This window comes from Phalacrocorax aristotelis, chromosome 10 (genome assembly GCF_949628215.1).
Source record: "Phalacrocorax aristotelis chromosome 10, bGulAri2.1, whole genome shotgun sequence".
Classification (NCBI taxonomy): domain Eukaryota; kingdom Metazoa; phylum Chordata; class Aves; order Suliformes; family Phalacrocoracidae; genus Phalacrocorax; species Phalacrocorax aristotelis.
Window position 1 is genome coordinate 8,101,804 of NC_134285.1, and position 26,269 is coordinate 8,128,072.

General features: G+C 35.7%; 1 protein-coding gene across 7 annotated transcripts in view; it reads right to left on the minus strand.

Annotated features, from left to right (window-relative positions):
- Positions 1-26,269, minus strand: part of TRRAP (transformation/transcription domain associated protein) — a 101,808-nt gene that overhangs the window by 8,919 nt on the left and 66,620 nt on the right. For 5 of the 7 annotated variants that reach the window (XM_075105016.1, XM_075105011.1, XM_075105013.1 and 2 more), the window contains 11 exons: positions 25,128-25,319; positions 20,699-20,927; positions 20,213-20,478; positions 19,379-19,479; positions 16,418-16,619; positions 15,085-15,249; positions 12,485-12,575; positions 10,699-10,898; positions 9,640-9,901; positions 1,898-2,123; positions 1,258-1,475 (listed from right to left, as the gene is read on the minus strand). In XM_075105016.1, the coding sequence (XP_074961117.1) occupies positions 1,258-1,475; positions 1,898-2,123; positions 9,640-9,901; positions 10,699-10,898; positions 12,485-12,575; positions 15,085-15,249; positions 16,418-16,619; positions 19,379-19,479; positions 20,213-20,478; positions 20,699-20,927; positions 25,128-25,319 (2,152 nt within the window). The remainder of the gene's footprint in view (positions 1-1,257; positions 1,476-1,897; positions 2,124-9,639; positions 9,902-10,698; positions 10,899-12,484; positions 12,576-15,084; positions 15,250-16,417; positions 16,620-19,378; positions 19,480-20,212; positions 20,479-20,698; positions 20,928-25,127; positions 25,320-26,269) is intronic. The other 2 variants (XM_075105018.1, XM_075105017.1) reach the window with 1 other exon arrangement.

The following is a 26,269-nucleotide window of genomic DNA, read 5'->3' on the forward strand; positions in this document are numbered from 1 at the left end:
TCACCATGGATACATGAAGTTACTTCAAAAATTACAAAGACAGGTTCTCATATCAGAGAATTCAGAAACTCCGTACCAAATGCAAAGCTCTACAAAAAAAGTCTTTCTTCTTCTGTGGAAGAGGTGGAAGAAATTCAATATCCATATATTGCAACTCGGGGAGAAAAAGTTTTGTTCTGTTCCTCCCCAATTGCCTCTAAATGCTTGTTCTAAAGTACATGGCAGCGTCGGTCAGCGGATGGTGAGTGGTTGTATCGTTCGTGTTTGTGCTTTTTTTTTTTGCCTTGTTTTTCTTTCCCTTCCTTTTCCATTTTATTATATTAACATTATTGTCATTATTATCACAATTGGAGTGGATACTGTCCTGGTTTCAGCTGGGATAGAGTTAAATTTCTTTTCAGTAGCCAGTATGAGGCTATGTTTTGGAGTTTTGCTGGAAACAGTGGTGATAATGTGGAGATGTTTTAGTTGTTGCTAAGTAGCGCTTACACTGGTCAAGGCCTTCTTCAGCTCCCTGTGCTCTGCCGGGTGCACAAGAAGCTGGGAGGGGGCACAGTTGGGACAGCTGACCCAAATTGACCAAAGGGATATTCCATCCCATATGACATCATGCTCAGTATATAAAGCTGGGGAAGAAGAAGGAAGGGGGGACATTGGGAGTAATGGTGTTTGTCTTCCCAAGTAACCATTAGGCGTGATGGAGCCCTGCTTTCCTGGGGATGGCTGAGCACCTGCCTGCCCGTGGGAAGTGGTGAATGAATTCCTTGTTTTGCTTTGCTTCTGCGCGCAGTTTTTGCTTTACTTATTAAACTGTCTTTACCTCAACCCATGAGTTGCCCCACTTTTACTCTTCCGATTCTCTCCCCCATCCCACCAAGGGGGAGTGAGCGAGTGGCTGCGTGGTGCTTGGTTGCTGACTGGGGCTAAACCACGACACTATTTCCATAGCAACAGACTCAATGGGCATGCCTCTGCCTTACGTATGTTATTCACAACTGAACTTTATACCGTAAATGCTGTGTGTACGCCCTTCTAAGAACACCCTAGATCACACGCAATCAACCTCACTTCTTCAGAGGGGAGCTACAATGCCAGCAAAGACTAAACACCTAGATGGATGTGCATTTACCTTCTGAATATTCAGAAACTTCAGTATCAGTGATTAGTAGCTGTCAAAACCTTTAGCAATTCTAATCTTTGAGTATAACATATATTTAAACATATTTAAAAAGAACATAAAATCTCTGTTTTCTGTACCTGTAAAAAACAAATGCCTTTTTGTGGTTTCCTTCCTTTTCTCTAAGCAGGGGTTCAAAAGGCGAAGAAGTTGTAACACCCGCTCCTCTCTACGAGACTCTGTCAAGCAAGCATCATTCATTACCAGATATGGGTAAATCTTTCCATTATGGCCTCGGATATAAAGTCTTCTAGCTGCAGTATTGTGTTTCTGAACTATCTCCACTCTGGGCATAAACCTATCAGGAAGAAAGGGATATTAAATCAGCTGAGCTGATCTCCTCCGATATTAAATCATGATGTAGAAAAGAGAGAGAAGAAAAAAAAAAAATCAAACCCACACAGCAACAAAAAAAAAAAACCACCACAAAACCAAACAAAGTCAAAAAAAACCCAATAAAAATCCCCGCCAAATAAGTAAGGCAGTACAACTGTATTACAGGGTATAATTACATTATGCAGCTAGCCCATGGTTTCTGTTTTGTAGTCTGTTTGATTCCATTTATTTGTTTTTAGGAAAACAAAGTTCTTGAGCAAAATTACTCTTTAGATCAGACCTTTATCACTACTTTGAAGCATACTACCTCTATTGACTACAACAGAAGAATTAATCTCAACTTATATCTTTCAGAACTACAACTAAAGGGTATTTTTAGGTTACCTTGCTATTTTGATGTAGTAATGTGTTGGCTTTGGCATAAGGAATTCTCCAGGTATCTCTACTTCTGCAGTTTGAGCTGAAAAATTACTTAGAAAGCGACACTTTTCCTCTATGAGGAAAAACTTTGGAAGCTGTTTAGTTTTTGCCTCCAGAATTTTGATCCATTTCTTCAGTTTAGAGATAAGATTGTGAAGTTTCATTGACCCCGGCACACTGAAGTCAAAGTCTAAAAGGAAAAAAAATACATATATATATACACACACGCATCCTCAGTATTACAGCTTCTATATAGGGTATTTAATGTCTGAGGTTTGCATTTTCCAAAAGGTTCTTTCAGCCACATACCCTCAAACAAAATACTTTAAGGAGTCCCACATACTGCACACATACCTGTTATGTAGAAAAGCATCACACTGGTCTTGAATACTATAGTGAAATGTAAAGCTGCTACAATTAGCAACTCACACAAAAAAAGGAAAGCATACTACCAAGCAAGACCAGCAGAGAAACATGGGTACCTATAAACCCTAAACAAAAAGGAAAACTAGAGGGTTCAGGCAAATACAGAAGAGACATAAGAATCATTAAGGAAGAGTCAGAGCATAATTGGTATATGATCATACCACAGCAGGGACACAACAACAGTAGATGCCAGGGGAGAACAAATCAGACAATTCAATAATGCAAGCTGAACACACGCCTAGAGCTGTACAGCCTGTAAAAGGCAGGCTCTGCTCAATACTTCATCTCTACTGAAATCTTTTAGTAAAGTCCTGAAATTATATGCAACTTAAACCTGTCAGAATCTGTTACCTCTTTTCTATACACAGCTGTAAAATATTCTCTATTTAGTAAATAACGAACTTCCCAAGATTTTCCTGTTTTAGTCATGCAAACATTAGAAAAACATACTGTAAAAACTGTAAATACTATTACTGTATTTAACTGTCTATATACTGCAGACTGCATAGAAAGAAAGCAGTCATAAACCAATCGATTAGATTAGATTATATCAGATCATTTAGTGAAAGAGGAACAGTACTCTTATTTTACAGTCTAGCACTATAATTTTCTGCCTGTTTCATTAAAAGTGATTTATTTATTTAAAATCAATGGAGGCTTTTTACTTTTAAAAGGGATGAAAGAATCTCAACTGAGGATACAATGTAGAATCTGTGAGCAACTGCAGGACAAGTAGTAAAATTGCTATTACTGTTATTCTCCTATTCTGTGCTGCAAGAAAATTCTCTCTATTCTTTCCCGGCTTAGATAACAATTGCATGCCACCACAGGAAGAACAGATATGACAGCCTAAGCAAAAATGACAATATTATGCAAACAGCCTGCTCTTTCCTTTGCAACATAACAGTATTGCAGTGTCGAACTCTCTCCTCTAGCCCACATACAAGTAAAGTAAGAACTTCCTCAAGGTCAATACATGGTCTTCAATATGCCACGCAGATAATTCTGTAACAGAAATCACGGCAATATCAACCATTGTCCAGGCCAACACCAATGCCATCTTCTCAACACTGCTCTTACTACAGTTTCAGAACAGAACGATAGATAGATAGATAGATAGATAGATAGATAGATAGATAGATAGATAGATAGATAGAGTGAGTGAGTGAGTGAGTGAGTGAGTGAGTGAGTGAGTGAGTGAGTGAGTGAGTTTGAATTTCCCAAGAGAGAAAATGAATAAACCACATACACAAATGAAATTTTGGTCAAGCGCTTCAGTACAACAACAACAAGAGATTAAACACAATTGGATAAGAAGATAAACTGCTCTCTGTAAACCTCATTAGTTATGGCATCCCAAATTGTGCAAGTTAAGTAACAGACTTGAATTCTTAAAAAGCTTTTCTGTAACAGAGTCTAAAAGATGCCATTTTAAATTCCACAGGTTACAAGTGAAAAAGCAACAGCAAGAAAGAAGCAGAGGATGTCAATTCAGTATTTCTAAGATTTACAGCTAAAGCAGAACAAACAGAATCTTCATTATGGTTCAATACAAGAGAATTAGTTTGAACTTTATTGCAGAATCTATGTTTCAGTATGTTATCTACAAGCAATATTTTCCTAAGCTGATGAAAAACAAAACCGAAAATAAAACAATCATGAGTGCGGCTCAGAGGACAACTTAATTTGACCACATAAATGTTCTGCAAGCATCTACCTGCAAGTATGCTAATAGTAAATTAAGTATATGTGCACAGCATATAAAAGTTATTCTCAACCACAATTAAAACCACCAAAACCTCTGATTATCCACAAAACTTACTCCTACAAACAAGGTTAGAATATTTGTTTTTTAGCCAGAAGAGTTCACATAATTCAATACATACACTCTTGTTCTCAAAGTTCTCTTCTTTACATGTGCAGAATACTATTACCAAACAAAATAATGCAACCTCGGATTCCTGTCATTTTGCTATTCTGTTACTTAAACAAAATATCAGAGAACACATAACTCAACATACCGTGTTGTGTATCCACAGTATACTGATATGCTAAAAGCTTTCAGTGAAAGTCTTAAGTCTACTGGCCCAAAACAGAGCAAAAAAACAGTACATACAAAATCCTTTCCACTTCTACAAGAAAAGTCTATAATGAAAAATACAGTTTAATATTTATGGATGTTATAAATTAGTATAACTCTGTAATATTCCCTTTTCTTTTTCTACCTGGTATGGTCAGTGCATCTATTGCAATATCACTGTAAGACACTCTTATTATAATTCCAAGCCTACCCTCTAGTGAGCAGTGGGAGAAAATCATTTCATGAAAAATGACAAAAAATTATTGAATCATTTGTCTCCTGAATCCCTGACATACAGGAAAGTATCCCCAAATTGCAACTAGGTTTTGTGCTAATGTGAAGCACTAAAGTAGTAAAAATATGCATCAATATATATGCCTTACAAAAAAAAAAAGTCATTCAGTTCACCACAAGAATATCTCTAGTTTGTTGAAATGTCTATTTTAGGATTTTTCTTGCTTTGTTTCCCAGCAGCAGATGGGAAAAACAATTCAATTAGTCTTTTTGCTCATGTCACAGAGAGCCCAACTGAGAAGAAAAATCACTTCAGCTGGAAGAAAGGGAAATACAAGACCAGATATTATTTGTGTACAAAGTCCCTCTGTTTCACAGACATCTTAATCTATATAGATAGTAATTTTGTTTCAAACAAATCCACTTTTGCAGTACTTACTCCTGGAGAACATCTTTCTCAAGCTAACACATGCTGGTCTAAAATACCTTACTACTTACACCATCTTCTCCTAAACGGAATAGGTTTATCCCCTCATCTTCAATGTAGATATTCACAGAATACCATGATAGAGTGCAACTGAAGAAGCTTACTCTCTGTTTTCAATGCTGCTAAAGATTTTACAGTGCGATATATGTATTTCAAGCAAATAAGTTTATTGAAAGTCTTGAATGCCTCAAAAATTGCTACCTGAATCCATCCAACCCAGCATAACTGGCAAGTTCTTCCCACTCTCAATAAAAGGACAAACAGAGAGCACAATCTTCCTGCCAGTGAGAGAGACCTAAAAAATTCTGATGGTTCTCAACACTACTGGACAAAGCTTAATACTTTTTGAATGAGGGCTGTACCATCACTTCTCATGAAGCAACACACACAAAAAATGTGCTGGAGTTAACAAAATTAGAGTCCCAAATCCCCTGTACACCCAAACCCCTTGACCTACAGAATATTAACACAGCATTAAAAAAAAAAAAACAACAAAGAAAACACCTGGAAACTAAGATCTAACAACTAAAGAAAATCCCTTCTGCTACACTGGCAGAAAAGAGTTCTAATCAGTTAAAAATAACAGACAATTAATGCTTTTAGAGCAAGTAATAGTTCATTTGCCCATTTTAAAAGATTATTCTGACCACAGTCAAAGCCTCATCACACTTGAAGTCATGACCCAAGGATCTTCAACTAAACAGCCAGGACACCCATCATGTAAGATGCCACTTAGGACTGAAGCGTAAGCTTAGTTTCACAGAGCAGTTCAGATCCTTCACACATATGGTACTGAAGAAGATCCAACTGTTCTCTGAGAGAAAAGAGCTGTCTTGCTTCTGAAGTTATTGTTCATACATCCATATACTCTGTATTTTCCCAAAGGTTCTTTTTAAACTCACAAGAACTTTTGGAAAGCACCAACATGAAAAATCTTAGTGACAGGTAAGCAGAAATACGTAGCAGGACTTCTGGTTTATCACTCAGCTCCAGAAAACCAAAACTTCAAAGACGAGACCAAGGTCAAATATGATGCTAACTCCTATCTCTTGGTCTGGACTTTCTGGATAACATCCTGTTATCTAAAACTTCGAATGGACATAAAGACAGAGCTACCCAAGTAATACTATGCTCAGTCTTGAGACAAGGGGAAAAAAAAAATCATCCTTAAAAAAAGCTGAAAATTAATAACAGAGCTCTTCCCCCTGCCCTCTCCCCACACTTCAGAGGAAGAGTAGGACTTCAAGGAGCTTCCTTCTGATTACAGTTTCCATTTGCAGTAGAGAATTAATTGTGCTGGATGCCAAAACTCTCAAGAAAATTATCTTGCCCTTTAAGGGTATATTTTGGAATTTTCCATTCGTATTCAGCTTCAGTGGAGAGATGGTTGCAGAACGAAGCAGGATCCAAACTCTAAACTATCATCTGCGCACAAAAGAACAATTGAGGCAGTTTTTCTCCTCCTTTCACTGCTGAGGGAGCTCTCAAAGGGAGCATTTCTCAGCATTCGCCTGTTCTTTGATGTCAAAGGTTTAGCAAAAAAGCAGAGAGGGAACAAAGAACAGATGGTCAAAGAACTATGCATTTGAAGTTCCAGGGGAAAAAAAAATTCAAAGAAAAACTTGGTTTTAAAATATTATACGTTAGGTCATCTTTTTCCATCCTATCAAAGCTCCAATGGTCCAGACAACTGCAGACAAAGTATTTAGAATGTAAGAAACTGTGAGACAGTCACCAATGGCTCCAAACAGGAATCAAGATGCAACTCAGACATTGGTGGAAGAGATTATGCAACCAAACATAGTTGAAAGTGTCTATAAAATACAGCTGTCAACATTAATCTGGAAATAACTGAAGAAAACTGTTTACTCCAAGACAGCTCCCCGGGTTGGATACTTCTGAAATGGAACACAACCACTGTAATTATCTGTCCATCATCTAAATGCAACTGGTACTAAGAATCAGAAAAACAAACAAACATTCTAGTGTGACAAAAGGACACAGCAGGCACGACTTACAAATGGTTTCACATAACGCTAGAACAGCCTTTGCTATCTTCAGTACAGTAATCACAATCCTATTAATTTATTTATATACATTCTATTGTTTTTGCAAAATTCATTAAAAAACCCTTATTTTCATTTTCTGCATAATGAATTAGATTACAAAAATATGTAATTATATCAGTTTAATTTCTTCTGCTTTTCCCACACTTCATCTGTGAATTAAAAGTGAATACATTAGATTAAAATAAAATCTAGTACTAAGAAAAATAGTTATTTCAATCCTGTAGATATTCATGTCTAACCATACTTGAAAAATAAAACAAACTCTTCAACAAAAAAAAAAAAAACAGAAAGTAATTACTTCTTATTAAACTGAAGTTTACTATGAAACACTGCATTGTATGACTTTACGTGATTTTTATGTCCAGGCCTATGTTGCTGTCCTTTGTTTCATATATGATACGATATAATTAGATAGCAAGCCTGAAAACCTTAAATGCCATTTATATGTCATAAAGACATGCAAATAATACACAATGGCATATAAAAACTGAACACCCTCTCAATTTTTTATTTTAACTAAAAACTGTAACTGAAATGTAATTAAACTTTCTTAATTTTTTCTCTAGAAATTTGCTGAAACAGTAGTTCAGATTTTGTAGACTTGAGCCTGGTGTTGTATTTAGTTTTCAGTTACTCCTTTTGAAACCCCAGCACTCTCTAACACTCAAAGGAAACAAACTAAGAGGTACTATGACTGTCCAAAAATAACCCAAAACGAATAAAAACTCAGCATATCAACACTTATAGCAATAAAAAAGGTGAATATAGTACTATCCAAACGCAAAGACATATAAACCATCATTAAAAATTAAAAACAAGTCTAAACTTTTATTAACTGTATATTTTCCTCTCTAAGCTTCCATCAAAGACACATAAAATGTTTCTACTTCTATTTCCCTCCCTAGTACCCCATATCTATTAAAAATTTAATCATATGTTTCAGGACTTTCATTGCCTGCTGTCATGCAACTGTTGTGCCCCAAAATCGCCGTCATGCAATACATAGCATGCACAAGATATATAGGCCATATCTACAACTGAGTTACTTGCACAAGATTACCATCAGTTCACTTATCAGTTACTTGCCCAGGATTCCTATCAGTTCAATCATTTTCACAACATTATCTGTAAAGTGCTTGAAAAAACAGCACAAGTCTACTTGTCAAGCTCTGTAAATGCTCAGTAGCTGTGTTGACCTCAAACAATTTTAAGTTAAGGTAACTTTACATATCTTAGAATTCTAAAAAGAGTAACTCTTCAATGCAAGATTCGCTTTTGCAGAGGAACCAGCCTGATATGGAAAGGGGGTGGTTTTTAAGTCTTTATCAAATCTAAGACAATAGAGTTTTAACTCATATCAGAATCAGAAGTCAGAGTGCCAGGAGGGTAAAGAGAAAAGTAGATTCAGAAAAAGATGAAAACCCAGGTCTTCACAAAAACTCTCTTTCCAGTTTTGAACAGCTAGTAAGTTTGAATTGGTTTTAAAAAAAAACAAAACAAAACAAAAAACACCCCCCAAACCCACTACCTATACTTAACTACTCATTTTCATCTAATTCTACAGTTATCTTTAAGGAAAAGATGATGTAGTTTAGATAGGAATTTACGCAAACTCAAAATCCTGGCAATCCAATCCAAAACACTAATGCCAATCAATGTCACCTTCTGTCATATATAGCTTCATGCCCTTAATACTTTTCACCAAATATATCAAAACCACATCCTAATGTACACAAGCTTTTCTTAGAATTTTGAATCAACATCACATACTCAAACATGTAACTCCTCTGATAAAGAGAAAACGAATGAAGCAAAAAAGCTACTTCCCTGAAGTACCTTTTTTATTAGATCTGATTAAAATTATTGATTCAATTTACCCAACAATAATGTAAATTTGTGTAATAGGATTTTTATAATCTAGTTATCCAAAACACTAAAGTAATCTTATTCATCAGAAGTAGGCTGTTTTGAAAGACTTCACACAATATTGCCTGTTCGGAGTTCTAGGGTGAAAATTTCATTAAATTCTGGCATCACTGTAAAATAGAGATCGTTATTGTCCCTCATCTATAGCAGGCAGTTCTATGCAAACTGCAAAAATATTACAGTGAAGTAACCTAATTTAACTTTAAACACATATATGATTTCACCACAGTTTTGGTAACAAAAACACAACAATATTCTCTATGTTAACTTCTGTTTTTAACTTGAATTATTTTTATTACTCCACAGAAGACTGGAACAAACTATTTCAGTTTTTTTGAATGATAGAACATGCTGTTTTCCGTATTTTCTCTCAGGAAATATACTTGAATAATAAAAAAAGCAAAATGCCTTCACAATTCAACTTGGGGGAGGGACCTCCCTGGGGATTAGAAGTAACATTTAAAAAAACATTTTCAATATTTACCTGTTGTAAATTGCCCTTTTAACTTCTGGAACACAGGATCTTGGGCTGTTGCCTGTGCTCTCCTAGCTAGTGACTCTGAGGCTGCACTAGAAAACATGGTGGACACGTTAGAGACGTTCTCAAGTCCTACTCCAAAAGTGCTGACTAACTTCTTGACAAAATTTAGTGTATGAGGAGTGATTTTGGCATCTGAAACGGCTCCACTTTTCTCAAAGGCAACTGAATAACATTTCGCCAAGCCCTGCTGCAGTTGTCTAAGAACCTAAGGATTAAAAAAAAAAAAAAAAAGACACACACACACACACAAAATAGTCAGGAAGATTAGGCCTTCTGATTTGACACCAAGTATTTATTTCCACACTGCATTATATATAGTAAAGTTATTCTCTTAAACCTTTATTTAAACTAATTTTTAAACTATTTAAATTCTATTTTTAAATTGCATCAGAGGGTCAATCTGAACAACAGCACTGATTCTTATTAGCACTGCAAAGGAACAAACTGAGCAGTGGAAATGTGGCATCACAAAGTACACCTTGCTCTTTCAAGAACAGCTAAGTTTTGGATTTCATATTTTGCAATATATTAGAAAATCATGTGATACGAAGAATCCTTCTTCAAACACACACTGTGCTAGGTAGTCAGAATAGAACTGCCTGTCACTTTGAGAGGCAAATGAAAATGGAGTGGCATGTCCATCTGCTCTCCGTTATAATTCAAACTTAGGACAATTATCACCACCACAGAACACCAGATCAAGAAGGAAACTGGTATCTGTGAAACTTAATGTAAGAATATAAATTTTCAGTTAGTACAAGCAACAGCTTAAATCCTAGAGGGATTCATCAAGTTAATAATTTTGGGAAACCTCTGCACTGCTTCCAGAAATAACCAAACTCCTTAAAACTCTGATCAGAACAATCACTTCTACAAATATATCAGTTTACTAATCAAAAGAAACAGGGTTTATTAATGTTTAAAAATAATTGTAGATAAATATTTGCAGCTAACTTTTCCTTAGATGCTACATACATATGAAAGTGTATTAAAGCCAAATACCTCTTCGTGCCAATTCTCTCTGAACCAGACCATCTGATCTACAATGCCTTCCAGAGAAGACAAAAGTGTTGGATGTAATTCTCGCTGCATGTGCATAATTCTGCTGCATCGCCACATTGGTGCAGTGGCTCTGATTGGCCCAGGATCTGAGGCAGAGTGGGACTGATTCCCAACTGAGCTTGGCTGCTGCTGCCCAGAATCTGCAAAGTGGAAAATTAAAAAAAAATAATAATTTACTTTTCATAAACTTGATACAAACCTGCATGAAATAAATTGTTCCAAGAATATACTTTAGATTTGCATTAAGTATTGATCTTGTATTACCTACTGCACTTCAGAAAATTTTAGTTTTAGAAATAATTTTTTTTTTTTTTAAGAAAGAGAACTCTGCTCCAAATGCTGTTCAGTGGTACAAACTTCCCAAACCCAGAGCGATATAAACACTCTTCAAAAACACACAGGAGGTGTAGCCTTAGCTACCAAACCATGGTCTTGAAATAACTGACATTGTTTCATATAGAATCAAATTATTTAAATTATGTGGGTTTTGCTCCCCTCCCTTTTGGGGAGATCTCTCACACTTAACTGAAGAATAAACATGCTGGTGTCAACTACATACAAATTGTCATAGAGTGTATCTTTTAGTACAACTGATCTCTTGCACTATAACTATATCAGAAAGCGATTAAAGAGAGAGTGTTGCTTTATCAGATGACCCCCTACTCTTCCACACTACCCACTAACAGAGCAGTTGTTTGTGGCATAACCTATAGAAAAATATTGTACTGGTTATCACTGAATAAGCACGTGGCAATACAAAGAATTTGGCACAGAAACCTCTGTCACTGGATATGAATATAGTGAAGAGTTATGGTAGGTGGGCACCTCCTCCTCCAATGGAGCACCCAAAAAAAAAGAAGAAAAAAGATGACACTATTTAATCAGCGCCCTTCAAAGTTTTATGCAGAAATTTAGTGAACCGATTCCCAAGTGAAAAAATCAATTAAATAAACAATGCACTTTGTAACAAAGAATACAGAACAGAAGGAAGGGTTCTTCAAGCATGAGACAAAAGAATAATTAAATTACATGGAGTCGTTTGACGTAACAAGTCTAAATAGGATTTACTCTTAAAAAAAAAAAAGTGTAGTGCAAGTTGCTTCATGTTTTCCCCACCTCCCAAACAGTCTTCAAAGCTAAAATTGATTTTGGGTAAACTTAGATGCTCATTTTACTTGGAAGTTCACAAGAAGTTATTATGGAGATGTTGAAGTACAGATTATTCAATGAAAGCAGTTTACCTCACTTGAGTTACATGAATTGATATTTTGTTAAATTATTTTTAAAAGTTTGACTCATTTGAAGAGAAACTGAATGTTGCGTGGTTCATGCTTCCAAACAAAATTAGGCTAGAACATCTCAGAAAATCATGACGCACTTATCTATTTGTAATCCAAGAATTTTCTACCTCTCCACCCATTTTTAAAGATAAAAATCCAGCAAAGAACATACAATTCTCAATAATTAAGGTGACATGAGAATGAAGGAGATTTCACCAAGAAGGGTTTATATTTTAGTCAAGAAAATTCAAGACAGCTCAGGCCATCTGTAGATTTAACTTCACAGAAACAAATGAACAAAGGCAAAGTTATCAAGAATTTCCTTCCTTAGCCTTGATAAATTGGTATGTTTTCTAGAGAATCTATTTTCCCAGTAAAATCAGGTGAAACTCAAAGTAATAGCTAGGTTACAAAGAGACAAAACAATTCGATCATTTCAAGCTCACCGCTTTTGTAGCGCTCTCGTTGTTCGATCTTCAAGGTCAAATACAGGGTCCTGATAGGGAAGTAGACAGCTTGGGGATATACTCTTCCCACCTATTTGGAGATACAAATATACATATTTCTGACAATAGGACATAATACATACAGATTCTCTTTGTAAATTAGTGCAATTCAGTAATAATCAGCTCCTTGTTTTAAATAACAGCTTATGGAAAACTACGAAATTAAAGATTCTTTCAGTAACAGACACCCTAAGAGGATGAAACAGTAACTCCCTACACACACTGTTAAGGAAGGTATTACCTAATTAGGGCTTCCAGATCATATTCCATAGGAAACCTGAAAACAGCATAATGCCAGAGTATCAGCCGGGCCAGTTCAAAGATCTTACTCACGTACATAACAGAAGAAAATTAGACATAATGACAGCGGTTAGTCTTTAAATTAGGCCACAACTCCCAGTGAGCCACATGATACTTGATAAGAAGGCCCATTAGAGAGTAACTTTACTCAACCTAATTGTGGCACTTAATGTAAGGGGACACCAATTTCACCCAAAAATAAAGAACATTTTATGGCTTCCATTAAAAAAAAAAAAAAACCACAACACACCAAAAAAAACCACCTGAAGAGCTATTAACATTCAGCATCCCCTTTAAAATCTGTAAATCTCAGTACTTATTAAAGGAAAGAACTGATGTGTCTAAGTACTACCCACAACAGAGCACATCTTAAGACATGATTAGAGGCTTCTCCAGTCACAATTTTACTAAATCATGGATTTTTCCTCTATCCAAATGGGTATGGCAAGTGGTAGAAAATTTGCAACGGTATTTAACTGTTCAGCAATGTTTATGGCAGATTACTAACTTGACACACACATGCTTCATGCTGTAATTCAAGAGTAAATTATTTTAAGAGAATTGTGAAGTTTCTGCACACTTCTGCAAACCTAGAGTTTTAAATTATCAACACAGAAAAATTGGTATTTTTTATTTTGTATTCCTTCTATGAAGTTTAAAGGCAAGATAAACAAAAATATTTGTGATATTTATGAGCCTAAGCTCCAGCTACATTAGGACTTCCAAGTAGGCAGTCACTTCTAAAAATTTTATAAGATCTTAACAAATAAAACACATCTACAACTCCTTGAATTAAGTTTTTTCTGTCTTCCTTCAGAAGACAGCTGAGCACGCTGGTGTTGCAAGACAATACCAGCTTTCTTAAGCTGTTTTGGTGCATGGTGTCTTCAAAGTTTCATTTTAATTTTATGGAGAGAGAAGAAACAAAACATAAGCATACATACACACACACCCCTAGATTTATGTACACAAGTATCAGTGCACATGCAAACACACATGGACATATTTTCTCGCTATAAAAATACACATTTTCAGAGCTTTGAGAGAGCAAAGATAAGGGATAGTATAAAAGTAGCTGGATATCATAAAATCATAGAATATCCTGAGTTGGAAAGGACCCACACAGATCATCAAGTCCATATCTCAAAAATCAAGAGTGGAGGGAAGGAAAGAAAAAGAATACTCTGAGGAACTCAGCATATCGGCTGTCCTTCGCCAGTTTTCAGCAAACAGTGGAGCACTGCAGAGAGAAGTGGCCTGGGGTATAGGCTAACGCGAGAGCTTCATAAATTCACCGATACATTAATAGGACTTCACAACTGTTTTACATTAACCTGAATGAACAAACACCAAAATGCTTCCAAGATTGTGTGCATGCTAAAGAGCTGGAGTTAGACCATGCACAGTTAACATCTCTGAAAACACGATGTTTGAACGTTGTTTGCACTAAGCCATAACAAAACAGTATCTAAAAACACATTAACAGAAAGAAGGCAGCACTTATTCTCCCTTAGTCTACCAACTTGCTTAAACTAATATTTTTACTACTAAAACCACTTTATACTAAGACACAGTATACATGTTCTGTTCTTAGACTCTACTCCAGAGCAGACAGCAATAGGATGTAAAATCTTAAAATCCCAAAGCAAGATTAATCAAAACTCATATCTAGAGGTACAAATCCAAGAAGCCAGTTTTTCCATCTAACTCCCTAAACCTTATCCTTATTTGTCTCATGATTTGTCATGCTAAACTTCAAGTGAAAATTTACACGGCCCTGGAAAAGACTTCTGATGGTGACAGACAGAGCCTTGGTTTTTTAAAATTAAGTCTAATAAAAAACAAAGCACTAATGAAATAGTTTGTCTTTTAGTCACTAAAGCTAACACTTCTTCATCCCTACTCCTACATTACAAGCATTTAACTATATATTTCTAAATGTGTTCTATAATGGCCACAAAAATGTAATAAATAGAATCCCAGAGGGAACGCTATAATGCCTTATGCACATATGGCACACAATTTCACCGGATTTAATCTCATTAAGTAACACTCGCTTTGAAATCTAAAATATTCTACTTAAAGAGAGAAATAAGCATTCTTTAATTCATCAAAAGTTGCAAACAATAAAATTTTTAAAGCGTAGCATTTTCTTAATTGGCTTTGAAAAATATTTGTACCACACCTTGAATACAAGGATTACAGACAATAAAGAAATAGTGATCATCATCTGTGCCTACCTGACTAATGAGGTTCAGAAGGAGTTTGCCCTCTGAGCCAACCAGGCATGTCAACAGCTGTGGAATCCAGGCCAACCACTGAATGGGTGGGACACCGATACAGTACTTGTCTACAGCATCTGCTAAAGTGTTCTTATCATCATCAAAACTCAGCAGCCAAAGAACCTAGAAGAGAATGTCAAGAGGACATCTCAGGGCTTAAATTCAAGACTTGTCAATCATATGATGCAGAAAAAACACCCACAGATATTTTACTAATATGATAGTGGAGTCCTTGTAAGTGTCAAAGCCTCCTTGGACACAAGAACTTACATTCATTATGCCTGCCCAATGTAATTTTTTCCCCTAGAAATAAGATTTAAAGGATGTAAAAAATAAATATAAGTGTACTACTTGCTATGAAACAAGACAGAAAAAATCCAATGAACGTGACAGCATTCCACAAATTCTTTGGGTTTTTGGTTGGAGTGGGTGGAAAATGAGGCATGTTTATAGAACCTAAAATACGCTATTCAGATAAATTAACTTTGAAGCAAGAGCTTAAGTATTTCTTTGGGTGTTTTTCATTACTTTAACTGTCCACCCCTAATGATACTTTTTCTACAATTTAATTTAAATGCAAATATATTAAGCACTGACTAAAAAAAATCACTAGCAGTTATGCAATCAGACAGGGAGAATAAACTCCAGAGTGCTATGGAGACCATCTTCAATCTAAAAAACCAAAATATTTTCTGTGTTTGTTTCATGTTCAAAATATATTGCCCTTCACACTCTGCTACCATTTTTGAAATTTTCTTCAAAAGAGAGACTAAAGCAAATATCCCCAAAACTGATAAATACGTAAGGCAAAGAACTTTGGCTGAAATTGTTGTATTAGAGTAAAAATTTAAAGAAAAAGCCATCTGGAATAAAATGCAATACTGAGGTAAAAGTTAATATGAACCATCCATAGTAATGATAAACGGACATTAAATTATGTTACTTTTTAAAGCATCGAAGAATGCCTTTCTGCAGATATTTCACTGCATTATAGATTAGAAATGCTGAATATGATTTGTCCCCTTTCTCTGACACAGAGGTTCCACACCTTTAAAAAAAAAAAAAACAATCCCACAAACCAACAACCCCAATATCCCAATGAAGTAAAAAAAAACAAAGGTGAGTTACACGCAATGACCTAACAGCAACCATATGTAGACTTTCCGTGTAAATTAAAGCTTTCCATCAGTAACCGATATTTCTCTAATTGGACAATCTGGGCATTGAACATTATCCCAGCCTTTTCTGAAGGGGTGGAGCTCCAATTCTTTTTTAAACATCTAGATCTTACCTTTGCTAAGTATTTTCTTGATTTGCTCTCATTCTGATGACGACATGCATGCAGATAGCAAGTAATAGCAGACACACCCAGGTGAAGCTGACGTTCTTTCACAAAGATATTCTCCAGGTAATCACCCCACATTGCCCATGCTTTTACTAGCACGTCATGCATTTGCACAGCTGCAGAAAAAGCTTTGTTTGCTTCTTCAGACCTGCATTGTGACAAGTAATAATATTAGTTTTATATTAACAAAATGTTACTAAATTATGTAAGAGTCAGATTTCTGATAGGGTACTCAATTACTTTCTTCATTGGAAAATAGCATTGAGTATTAAGTTCTCTAGTAAGGTCTTAGCTTTCCTTAAAGTTCAGCACCTATGAAAGTAAATGCTTCATAATGGAAACAATTATCTAGGTGTCCAAGATCTCCAGATACTCCCTGAAAAAAAAAAAAACAAACTTGCAGTGCACTGCAATTGCAACCCAAGCAATGATACTGGGAGAAAGAAGAACGAACGATAACACAAGAGCAGAAGCAAACACATTAGAAAGGGATTCTCTGCTGAGCAAAAAAGGGAGTACGGAAAAGCAATATTGAGAGGATGTTAAAATCGGTATCTTTTGGAGGACTATGTCTTACTTAACTGTTCTCCCACCCAAGTCATAAAAAAAAAATTTATAATCAACGTTATCTGAAAAAAAAAAATCAGTTCCTCATCCCCAAGGCTTTAAAAGTCTATTTTTCAACAGGAAAAGTGAAGGAGTATGAAGGTTAATCACACAGTTCTTGGTAACCAGAAGACTATTTGTTTGATACTTCTGAAGTCTTCTCCAGGTTTCCTCACGTGTTCCTAGTTAAAGATTCAGCATGATTCATCCCAATACATATATACCCATTGCATCTATGTAACTTTTCAGGCATAAAAATAAAGGATGAGAAAACCCACATACACATTACTGAAATAAAGAAACTTTGAATGCGTTCCAAGATTCCTTATTAGCAGAAAGTGCTCCACTTCTCCCTTGCAGAATAAGTATTGAAATAAACAGCAAAAAAGTAACATAATGCTTTTACAACTAGTATTTTAAAATTAACTGTGAAGCATTTTTATATAAAAATATTAGCTTGGAGGATTACAGTGATAAATTAAAATTACTAGCTATTGAGGCAAACAGATACAAAAAAAAGCGACTTTGTCTTTCAAAATATACATTAGTTTCTATGTTACACGAATATGTTACTTGCTTTCAGAGGCTTTCTGCACCCTACCTCGAGGTTTCAAAGCAAACTACCACAGCAGCAACCTGATAGATGACACTGAATCACTACTTCCCCTTTCTAAAAAGGAGACTTTTCAGTCAGTTTTCTTTTCTCCCTCTCTACAATCCATCACTCTTGACACCTGAGATGACTTTTAAAAAATGGTTTCTATCACCTTGCTCAGCAAATGGGGAGCACAGGGAGATGCAAGAGCAGAGGTGACCTTTAACATCCAGTTTAGTTGACACACAGGTAATCAGTAGCCACACGTTCTCAGGTTCAACACTCCCACTGTTTCTAACTGTAACCTTCCTAAATTCCCGACCTCAGCTGCAGTACTAAAAAAAAATGCCTTTATGTTTTCTGGCAAAATTAAGAAATTGTAAGTATATCAGAACCATGTTTACACAGAAACCTTTATCCATTCTCTCCTGGAAGAATGAATAGAGACAGTTTAGCTGCCTTTTACTTTATCTGCACAAGTTTTTAAAAAAATGTAAAATAGAAATTGAAAAAAATCCAATAGGGGAGGGACACTTCTCTTTACACCTCAAGTGAAACTAAGCTCACTTTGGCCATAAAAGAAGCCCATTGCGCTTTCCATCCAAGTAATTACATTCTCCTTATCTAATATTCTCTCCTGCATCCACAGAAGAAGATATTAATCATTTCCTGTCTTAAATCACTATGTGAGGTTGCAGTCTACAGCTTAAAACTTGATGGATTTCATTCCATAAGTGCCCACAATGTAGCAATAAAGGAATTATTCCACCCATATGTAACACGGTATTTAATGGCAGCATTGCTAATAAAAGCTGTTGGAAAATGAAGGGGTTTTTTGGCATCACCGAACAAAATTTGACTGCTGAGATATTTGTTTACTGAATTAAAGAAAGATCTTCCTCAAAATAGTAAGACACCTGTCAGCATAAATCAAAAATATTGCAAAAGTAGTTGCGTGAAGGCAACGTTTGCACCTAGGTGTTTAATTGCTACAATGCAAGATGTCTCCAACGCACACCATATTAGTCTTTTCAATTCAATTATCTGAAATGAACGTTACATTTCCACATTGCATGGCACACCAGACTTGTCTAGGCGCTCTGAACTATGATCCACACATTTTCTTATGCCTTGACCATTTGCAGCTATTAATGGGACATATACAACGAACAATGAAAAGAAAAGAGAGGAAAAAAAAGAGGTAGGCTAATTTTGTTTAAGTAGCTGTAAGCTTGTAGACTAGGCTATTTTTTTTCCCTTGGTTTTATTTGCAATATTTACATTGAGAACATAATTAAAGCAATCTCCTTTTGTCAACTACACTGAGCCATCAGTTTGTCTAAGTACTCAGGGAACTGGGGGCAGGGTGAAAAAAGGTTATCTTAAGCTGCAAAGCTTTGGCCAAACCTATTTTCCCTGCCTCTTCCCATCTCATCCCTTGAAATATAAAACTTTTTAAAAAAGTACTGGTACAATGCTTGTTTTAACTAGTTCTTTCATACGATACTTAGGAATATGACCAACCATTACATCTTCAAACTGCAAAGGTACTCTGATGTATTCTTTTACTTTCTTATACTGTAGTGACAAATCTTAGGCTGGTATAAACATATGGAACAACTTCCCTGCTCAAATACTGTGTTGAAATACTTCAGCTGCATTGTTCTCAGATGTGTGCTAGTGCCTCTTCCAGCCAGCATACTTACTTGTTTATCTGCGCCAAGAACATTCCCTTCAATGCATAAAACTCAGCAGTCATCTCCTTGGTGAAGTACTTCAGATTGGTTGATTCAATGACTTCAAGACCCTGTTAAATAAGCCTTAGTGAGAAAAGCCTTCTAAAATGGAAGGTTTTATTAAAATGAAAGTGCCATTAAAAAAACAGCCAAAATAGTCTCTTAAAATGTAAATGGCATCAGTTTCTAGATTTTAATTCACATTTTAAAAAGTCTGTACTAACAATTTTAAGCTTCCACTAACCTACACAAATCTATTAGATGCCATAGATGGCATTAATCAGGTGATGGGTTATCTTTTCCACCTTTTTCATGTTATTATTATTTATATTTTAATATTATTATAAGGTCCCAGTTTGCTGACCTTATAATCATGTCAGTGGGTTTTGCCTACAATCACGTTTTATCCTTTCCTTTTAACACATACAATTTCACCTCAGTATGCCAGCATCCATCATTCATAAGTCAGACAGAGCTTCAGTTAGTCTTGCAATAGTGTTGTTTCTTCCTACGGTAAATAGTATAATTTTCATAGCCCCTTCCATTTATCTATCTTGTAAGATTTTTTTAAAAAAGTTATCTCCACTTTTTTTTTTTTGCGCGCTAATTTTTAATATATTCACAGAATTCAGTTCAAAGAGGACAATGTCTGCTTTTGACTAACAGCATTACTTAAAACAACACCCTATGCATGGTATAACATGGCCAACAAAACTCAGACCCTGTTCTGTATACAGACAGTTTATTTAAATCCATGTATCTGATGGCCCTTGTAATTCAACAACAACTTTAAAGCTACCGTACCTGCATACATTCATTTTTGCCCATGACTCCAGCCAGCTGAAGATAACATTTAACTTGCTGGCGAATCTTCTGAAAGCAGTCCACAATGGGCACAGTTGGAATTGTATGAATGCGACTCAGTATATCCAGAGCTACGTTGACCAGCCCTTGTTTTCGAGCTATCTTTCCATACTGGATAATTGCTGATGCAGAAGCATGAACTCCCAACATAGCATTATTGGAACTAGGATCATGCTGAGAACTATTTTCATATGCAGTTACAATGGCTAGAAACAAAAAATGAAAAGTTTGTCACCACAAATTTAATTATATACATACAGCAATACACATGAAATGATGACTTAAGATATTGAAACAAATGGAAACTGAATAAAACACACACTTGACAAAATCAACAACAGTCTTGTATGTTTAAATTAAAAAAAAAAAAGAAAAGAAAGAAGAAGAAATAGCTTATTTCAAACAATGTGTTGTCTGGAAAATTACATGATGAATGCATGCTGGACCAGGCAGTTTTACCCTGGTAATGATGTTGTCTCCACATGAAAATGCTGCTCCAGTGGGATAAATCATCTGACACAATAGGTAACCTGTTCCTCCAAGTCTTTACAACAGTCTTCATATCATGTAAGCTGTTGTTCCTCCCCAGGTTAGTTGGTTGCAATCCTGCATTTATTTGGGCTGCTTCTTGAAGTTCAATTATTTGCTGTGCTGCCTGGAAAGCGTTAACAACATAAAGTATTGTAAAGGATAGTACAATAAGCTGGCCAACTTCCCTGTTGGAAAAAAATCTCTATGAATGATTAAATTAAATTTAAATTTAATTTACATTTAATTATTCAATTCTAGCATACTGGTTTGGACTTACTACACCAACCCTAAGTGTAGACAAGCAAAAGTAAATATATGTATATACAGTGTGCTAAATACAATAACGAAGTAAAAATACTGATCTGAAACAAAACTTTTAACAGAACTTATCAGTATAAATTCCCTGGTCATGATGTGACTTCTTAATAGAAACTTGAACATACAGAAACACTAGCCACGCGCTCCTGAAGGTGTTACTTTAAGATGTTCTGCAAAGACCTTAGCTTTAAAAAGTTACTGAAGTTAAGGATGGTTTTTCCCTGCCATCTACTATCCTCAAATTAATGAGAGGAACAAACAGAAGATGGCAGTCGTCTCCAACCTACTAAAGGCAGCAGACATTTTGTTAAAACTTCAACAACCTGAAGAAAAGGCCCAGAAACTTTAATGGAATTTAATTACCTGAGTACAATAAAACCAATGTAGTATTCTCTAAGCTACCTCTTGGCAGATAACAGTTGTATTCATTGTTAATCAGCCAAATAAAATAACTATTAAAAAGAGGCAGTCCAAATTTACAGCCTGAAAACTCTTGAAACAAAATAAATTAAACAAAGTAATATTTTCCTACAATCATCTCAGTATCAGCTCTCACAATAGCTTAACCTTCATCCTACACCTATTCATCATGTAAATTTAATTTTCTCACAGGTATTTAATCACATACTATCTGATATTAAAAAAAAAGTAATTACTGCAGTGCAAATTCACGGCTGCATTTTACCTCTGTCAGTCATTGATTAATTTATCACTTCTTCATGAGGAATATATATACATATTAGATTATTTTAAAAGCTTGTTTTAACTGATATCTGAAAGCATTTAAATACTTTATTTAGCAATACTAATCCTTTCATGCTGCAGATATTGCCAGTCTTAGTGGAGGAAAAACCTGAAATATCAGTGAAAACTTAGCAGGAAGGAATTAATTTCATCAAGAAGCCTTCTAGTTGTATTGTATCAGCTCAAACAAACGAAACGTACCTATTTACTTGACAACTTCCTCCCAATATGGAGAAGAATTCCATATTTATTCACTTTATCTGATGCATTGACTCATATTAAAGTACGGAGGTATGGGCTGCTGTGCAAGCTCTACCCACATATACACACATTTTAGTAGAGGTACCTTAGACCACGCAGATTTAGCTGCGCATGCATCACAACAGCCATGACACGCAGGGTGAAACTACAGGTCTTAAACAGAATTACAGAAGCCTCTATATCAAACAGAACTCACAAAGTGAGATCCTCTGCATTTCTACAGGTAAGGTTCATTCATAGTTCTCCTAGCCCTGGTCCATCAAGAAACGCATCCCTGTTATGAAAGTTCAGATTGTGTTACACAGATATATTCCAGAATTCCTCCCCTGGAGATGTAAGGCTCCCTCGACAGTAACAAGAGCTAATCTTCCTCAGGTGCGTGTTTATCAGGACACCTGAACAGGGACACAGTCAGCCTAAATGACAGATGAATGGCATGTTTTGTCCAGACCACATACTGTGTATATGTTGACATTTCATACATGTCAAAAGGAAACAGGAGTCCATTTTTGTTATGGTGAAATATGTGTAAAAGTTGCAAATGACACGAGCCATGCATTTTTCACCCTGCAATAGGTGTTATTTCTTCTCATGTAATAATTAAACTGCATATTCTATATTATCAGAGTTGTGCCATCTGCTTCACAAAATATATTTCTTGAGGTCTGAAAAAAAATGGTCCTAAGTTCTTACAAGCTTCGTACAAGTTCTTACAAGAAACAAGTACTTTTCCCTCATTTTCTAAGTGGGCCATTTGTGAGTAATACGTATGCCAAAGAGAAAGACTAAAAGCACAGTATTTAAACACATCTTGTCTTGAAATTGAATTGTCAATGTTGCATGAACAAAATAAAATATTTTGCAGAAGCAAAAATAAAGATGTACCTCGGTACAACATCTTAAAACCCATTTACGTTTAAATAAATTCTGGAAAAGAGTACATTCTTTGCCTTGTAATATTTTTTAATTATTTGAGGGCTACAATACAGTATACTTAAATAAGCATTAAGAAACTGCTTAGCAAGTATGAAAGAGTAATCTTTTACTTTCCTTATCCCAAGCACGCTTCTTTAGAGAAAGAGAAAATAGTGCACCCCCATTTGAGAGCAAAATGCTTTTATGACTCAGAAGCCAGCGAGCTCTACCTTATCCTACAAATGCATAACAGAGTTAAGAAAAAAGTAAATAAGTAGGAAAACAGCACAAAAAATTTTAGCTTTCCCCATCCTCTCTGTACACAGTTGGACAACCCAGTGCTCATCATTTGGAAGTCAAGGATTCAAGCACACATGAAAGAGTTTATTTGAACATCAGTGCTGTTAAAAGTTATCAGCAATATACTGCAGATTTTTTACAGGACCGTATGAAATTCAAGACTTCTTCCCCTGTTTTAAATATTCTTGACAAAGAATTAAGCTACTTAAGATTAGATAATACTCAACTTTTGGCAAGGTTTTTTAATTTGCTTTTTTGGGGGAGGTGTTGGGGTTTTTGTTTATTTGTTTGTTTTTAAAGCTCTTTTAACGCCAAATTCATTAGCTGTCCCTCTATTCTCTCTGGACAGGACAGCTCACTGCTTCATTGCCAGAATTCTGCCCCTACTTTAGAAGCAAGCTTCTCGCAAAACTTCATGCTTGCTTTGTCCATTTTTGTCCAGAAAGCATATAGATCTCTTTCAGACAACAAACTAGCAAGGCCACAGGGCTCCATCTACTTCTGAATCCAGCAGTCCTTTCCTTCTCAGTTCAGCAAAAGGCCCCTGACAGAAGTTACCACTCACTCAAAAATCTTCCAGCTGACCTACTCACATGAGTGCTCCAAACCAGACTGGAATTAAAATGAACCAATTAGTTGGCAGCAGTAACCTATTAAATCAGCACAACTAAATTTGGACGATGTGTACCCACATGTAGACAAGGAGCATTTCTGAAACATGGCCTTCCACCCAGACCAAAGAAATTTTCTTTCCTGTAGCTGGCAGCCTATGAAGCAATGTGATTCAACATGGACATTCTTTTTACAACATTACTACAAGATTTTAATGCAATGTTGAACAGAACCTGCCAAATGAGCTAGCTGGACAACTAATGAAGCTGAAGACCAATGCATGAAGCTTTGAGGTACACTCATCAGTTTATCTAATAGAATCCACTCTCCTTTTCAGTAGAACTTGTATTGGAACTCCCTGTCCAATGAGAAATATCATATACTTAAAAGACTAGACTCCTTCCTACTTCCTTCCCCTGATGCAAATCAGAACATTTAGTAATTTCATATAGAACTGACAAAGAAAAGGTAAAGCTCACACTGGCCAGAACCTACAGTAGTTTTCCTGAAGGTAGTAGCATTCACCTGAAAAGTCCCGCACTAAAAACAGACTTCTATAGGTTTTGGTTCTTTGATATTAATGCTTAAGCCATGGGGATGTCCAGAATTTGCTCAGCCTGTTCAGAACACTACTCCTCAAAGAAACACCAGCATTTCTAAATACACTTTTCCCGTACAGAGCATTAACAGTTAGGTCAGATTTTAAAAAAAAAAAAAAAAATTAAAATGAAAAAATACGGGATTATATTACAGTTGACAAAATTCCATACCACATTTAACTGAAAAGAACACTTAGGAGACTATTTCAACACTTCTGCAAATAACTTAATGCAATAATATACCCACTGAAAAAGGTCCTCACTTTAAAATCCACTGAATGTTAAAGATCTCCAAGTACTGCAGTGCAATATGCATTAGCCCACAAAAAAAACTAAGCCACCTGATCAATTTTTAAATAGCTACCTCTGTATGCCACAAACAGAACGGATTCAGGTAAACTATAAAAACTTTAAAAGAAATTCAAACCAAAATGCACTTTCTGCAACTTTTAACAAAAAAATACCATTACAAAAATCAGTCAGTACTATACAGTAAAATATTTTATGCTCACAATTACTAGAAGTCCTGAAACCTACTGCAAAGTAACTGGCAATAAAAAACTTTTCATTCTTACCTGGAGAAGGGGAGTATGAACATGCGAGACAACGTGAGGAAGCCTTCGCCATTCTCGAATAGCTAAACTACTCGCCATCTCTACCAGACGCTCAATGAAGTTAAGCTGTTGCTCTTCCGGATGGCAGATTGCTAAGTATCCTCTGTACATATTCACTTTCCATGCCATCTCCTTTGGACAACTCAACTCCACCTGATAATGGAATGGAAAAAAGTGTAGTAAAGATTACTCTCCCTCAAATGTAGACTTCTAGAAATTTTATTTTTTAAAAGCTTTCTTAAACAGTTTTATTTTTTATAAAAGTTAGCTCGATTCCTAAAAGTATCAGACTGAAGTATCAACATTTCTGTCATTAAAGGAGTTTCAGCTCTTAAAGTTATTGGCAAGGGCAGGCTAGCACATAAATTGCAAATTCAGCACAAGAGCAAAAGTGTCTGCGTACAACCTGCTGTTAGGGTATTTTTGTACTGACAACTGTAGTGTAGCTGCGAGACAGCTGAGCAAGCTGAAAGCAGTCTTGCAACAGGAGCATGAAGCTTACTGCAAACCAAGTCACCCTGTATAAAGAAAAAAATACGCCTCTCAGCAGATAACGCGTAATACCTCTGAAATGCTTCAGGTGCTCCAGAACAAGTAATGTCAACTTCTCACTTAAAAGGATCCCGTCCCTGTACTTCAGCACATTATGCCAGCATTATACTTCCTAACTGCCTGCTCTAGGACATTACTAAGTTTATGAGAATAAACGGTTAATAATTTAAGTCATCTACAACTAATCTTCCCATTTATATCAAAGTAAGTTCTGAGTACAGATGCAAAGTCAGGTCATAGTGCTAAATAGTTTTAAAACTTTTTCTTAAAATCCTGGAACAGTAGAAATATGGCAACAAAACACAACAAAGTACTTGAATTGTCTAGCAACTAAATTCTGTGAATATTTTACAGTAAACTTGCACTTAACCAGTGCTCACTAGCTGACACTGCGGGCCTTAAATCTACAACTTTTCACTCCTCTCTATTCCGCTTTACATCAAACCTTTTACGGATTGATATGCAACAGAGAAATCCCTCTGCATTATCCTCCTGTTGAAATACTGTACCTTAACCATTACAATTGTTATTTCTGTTATCCTCAACTGACT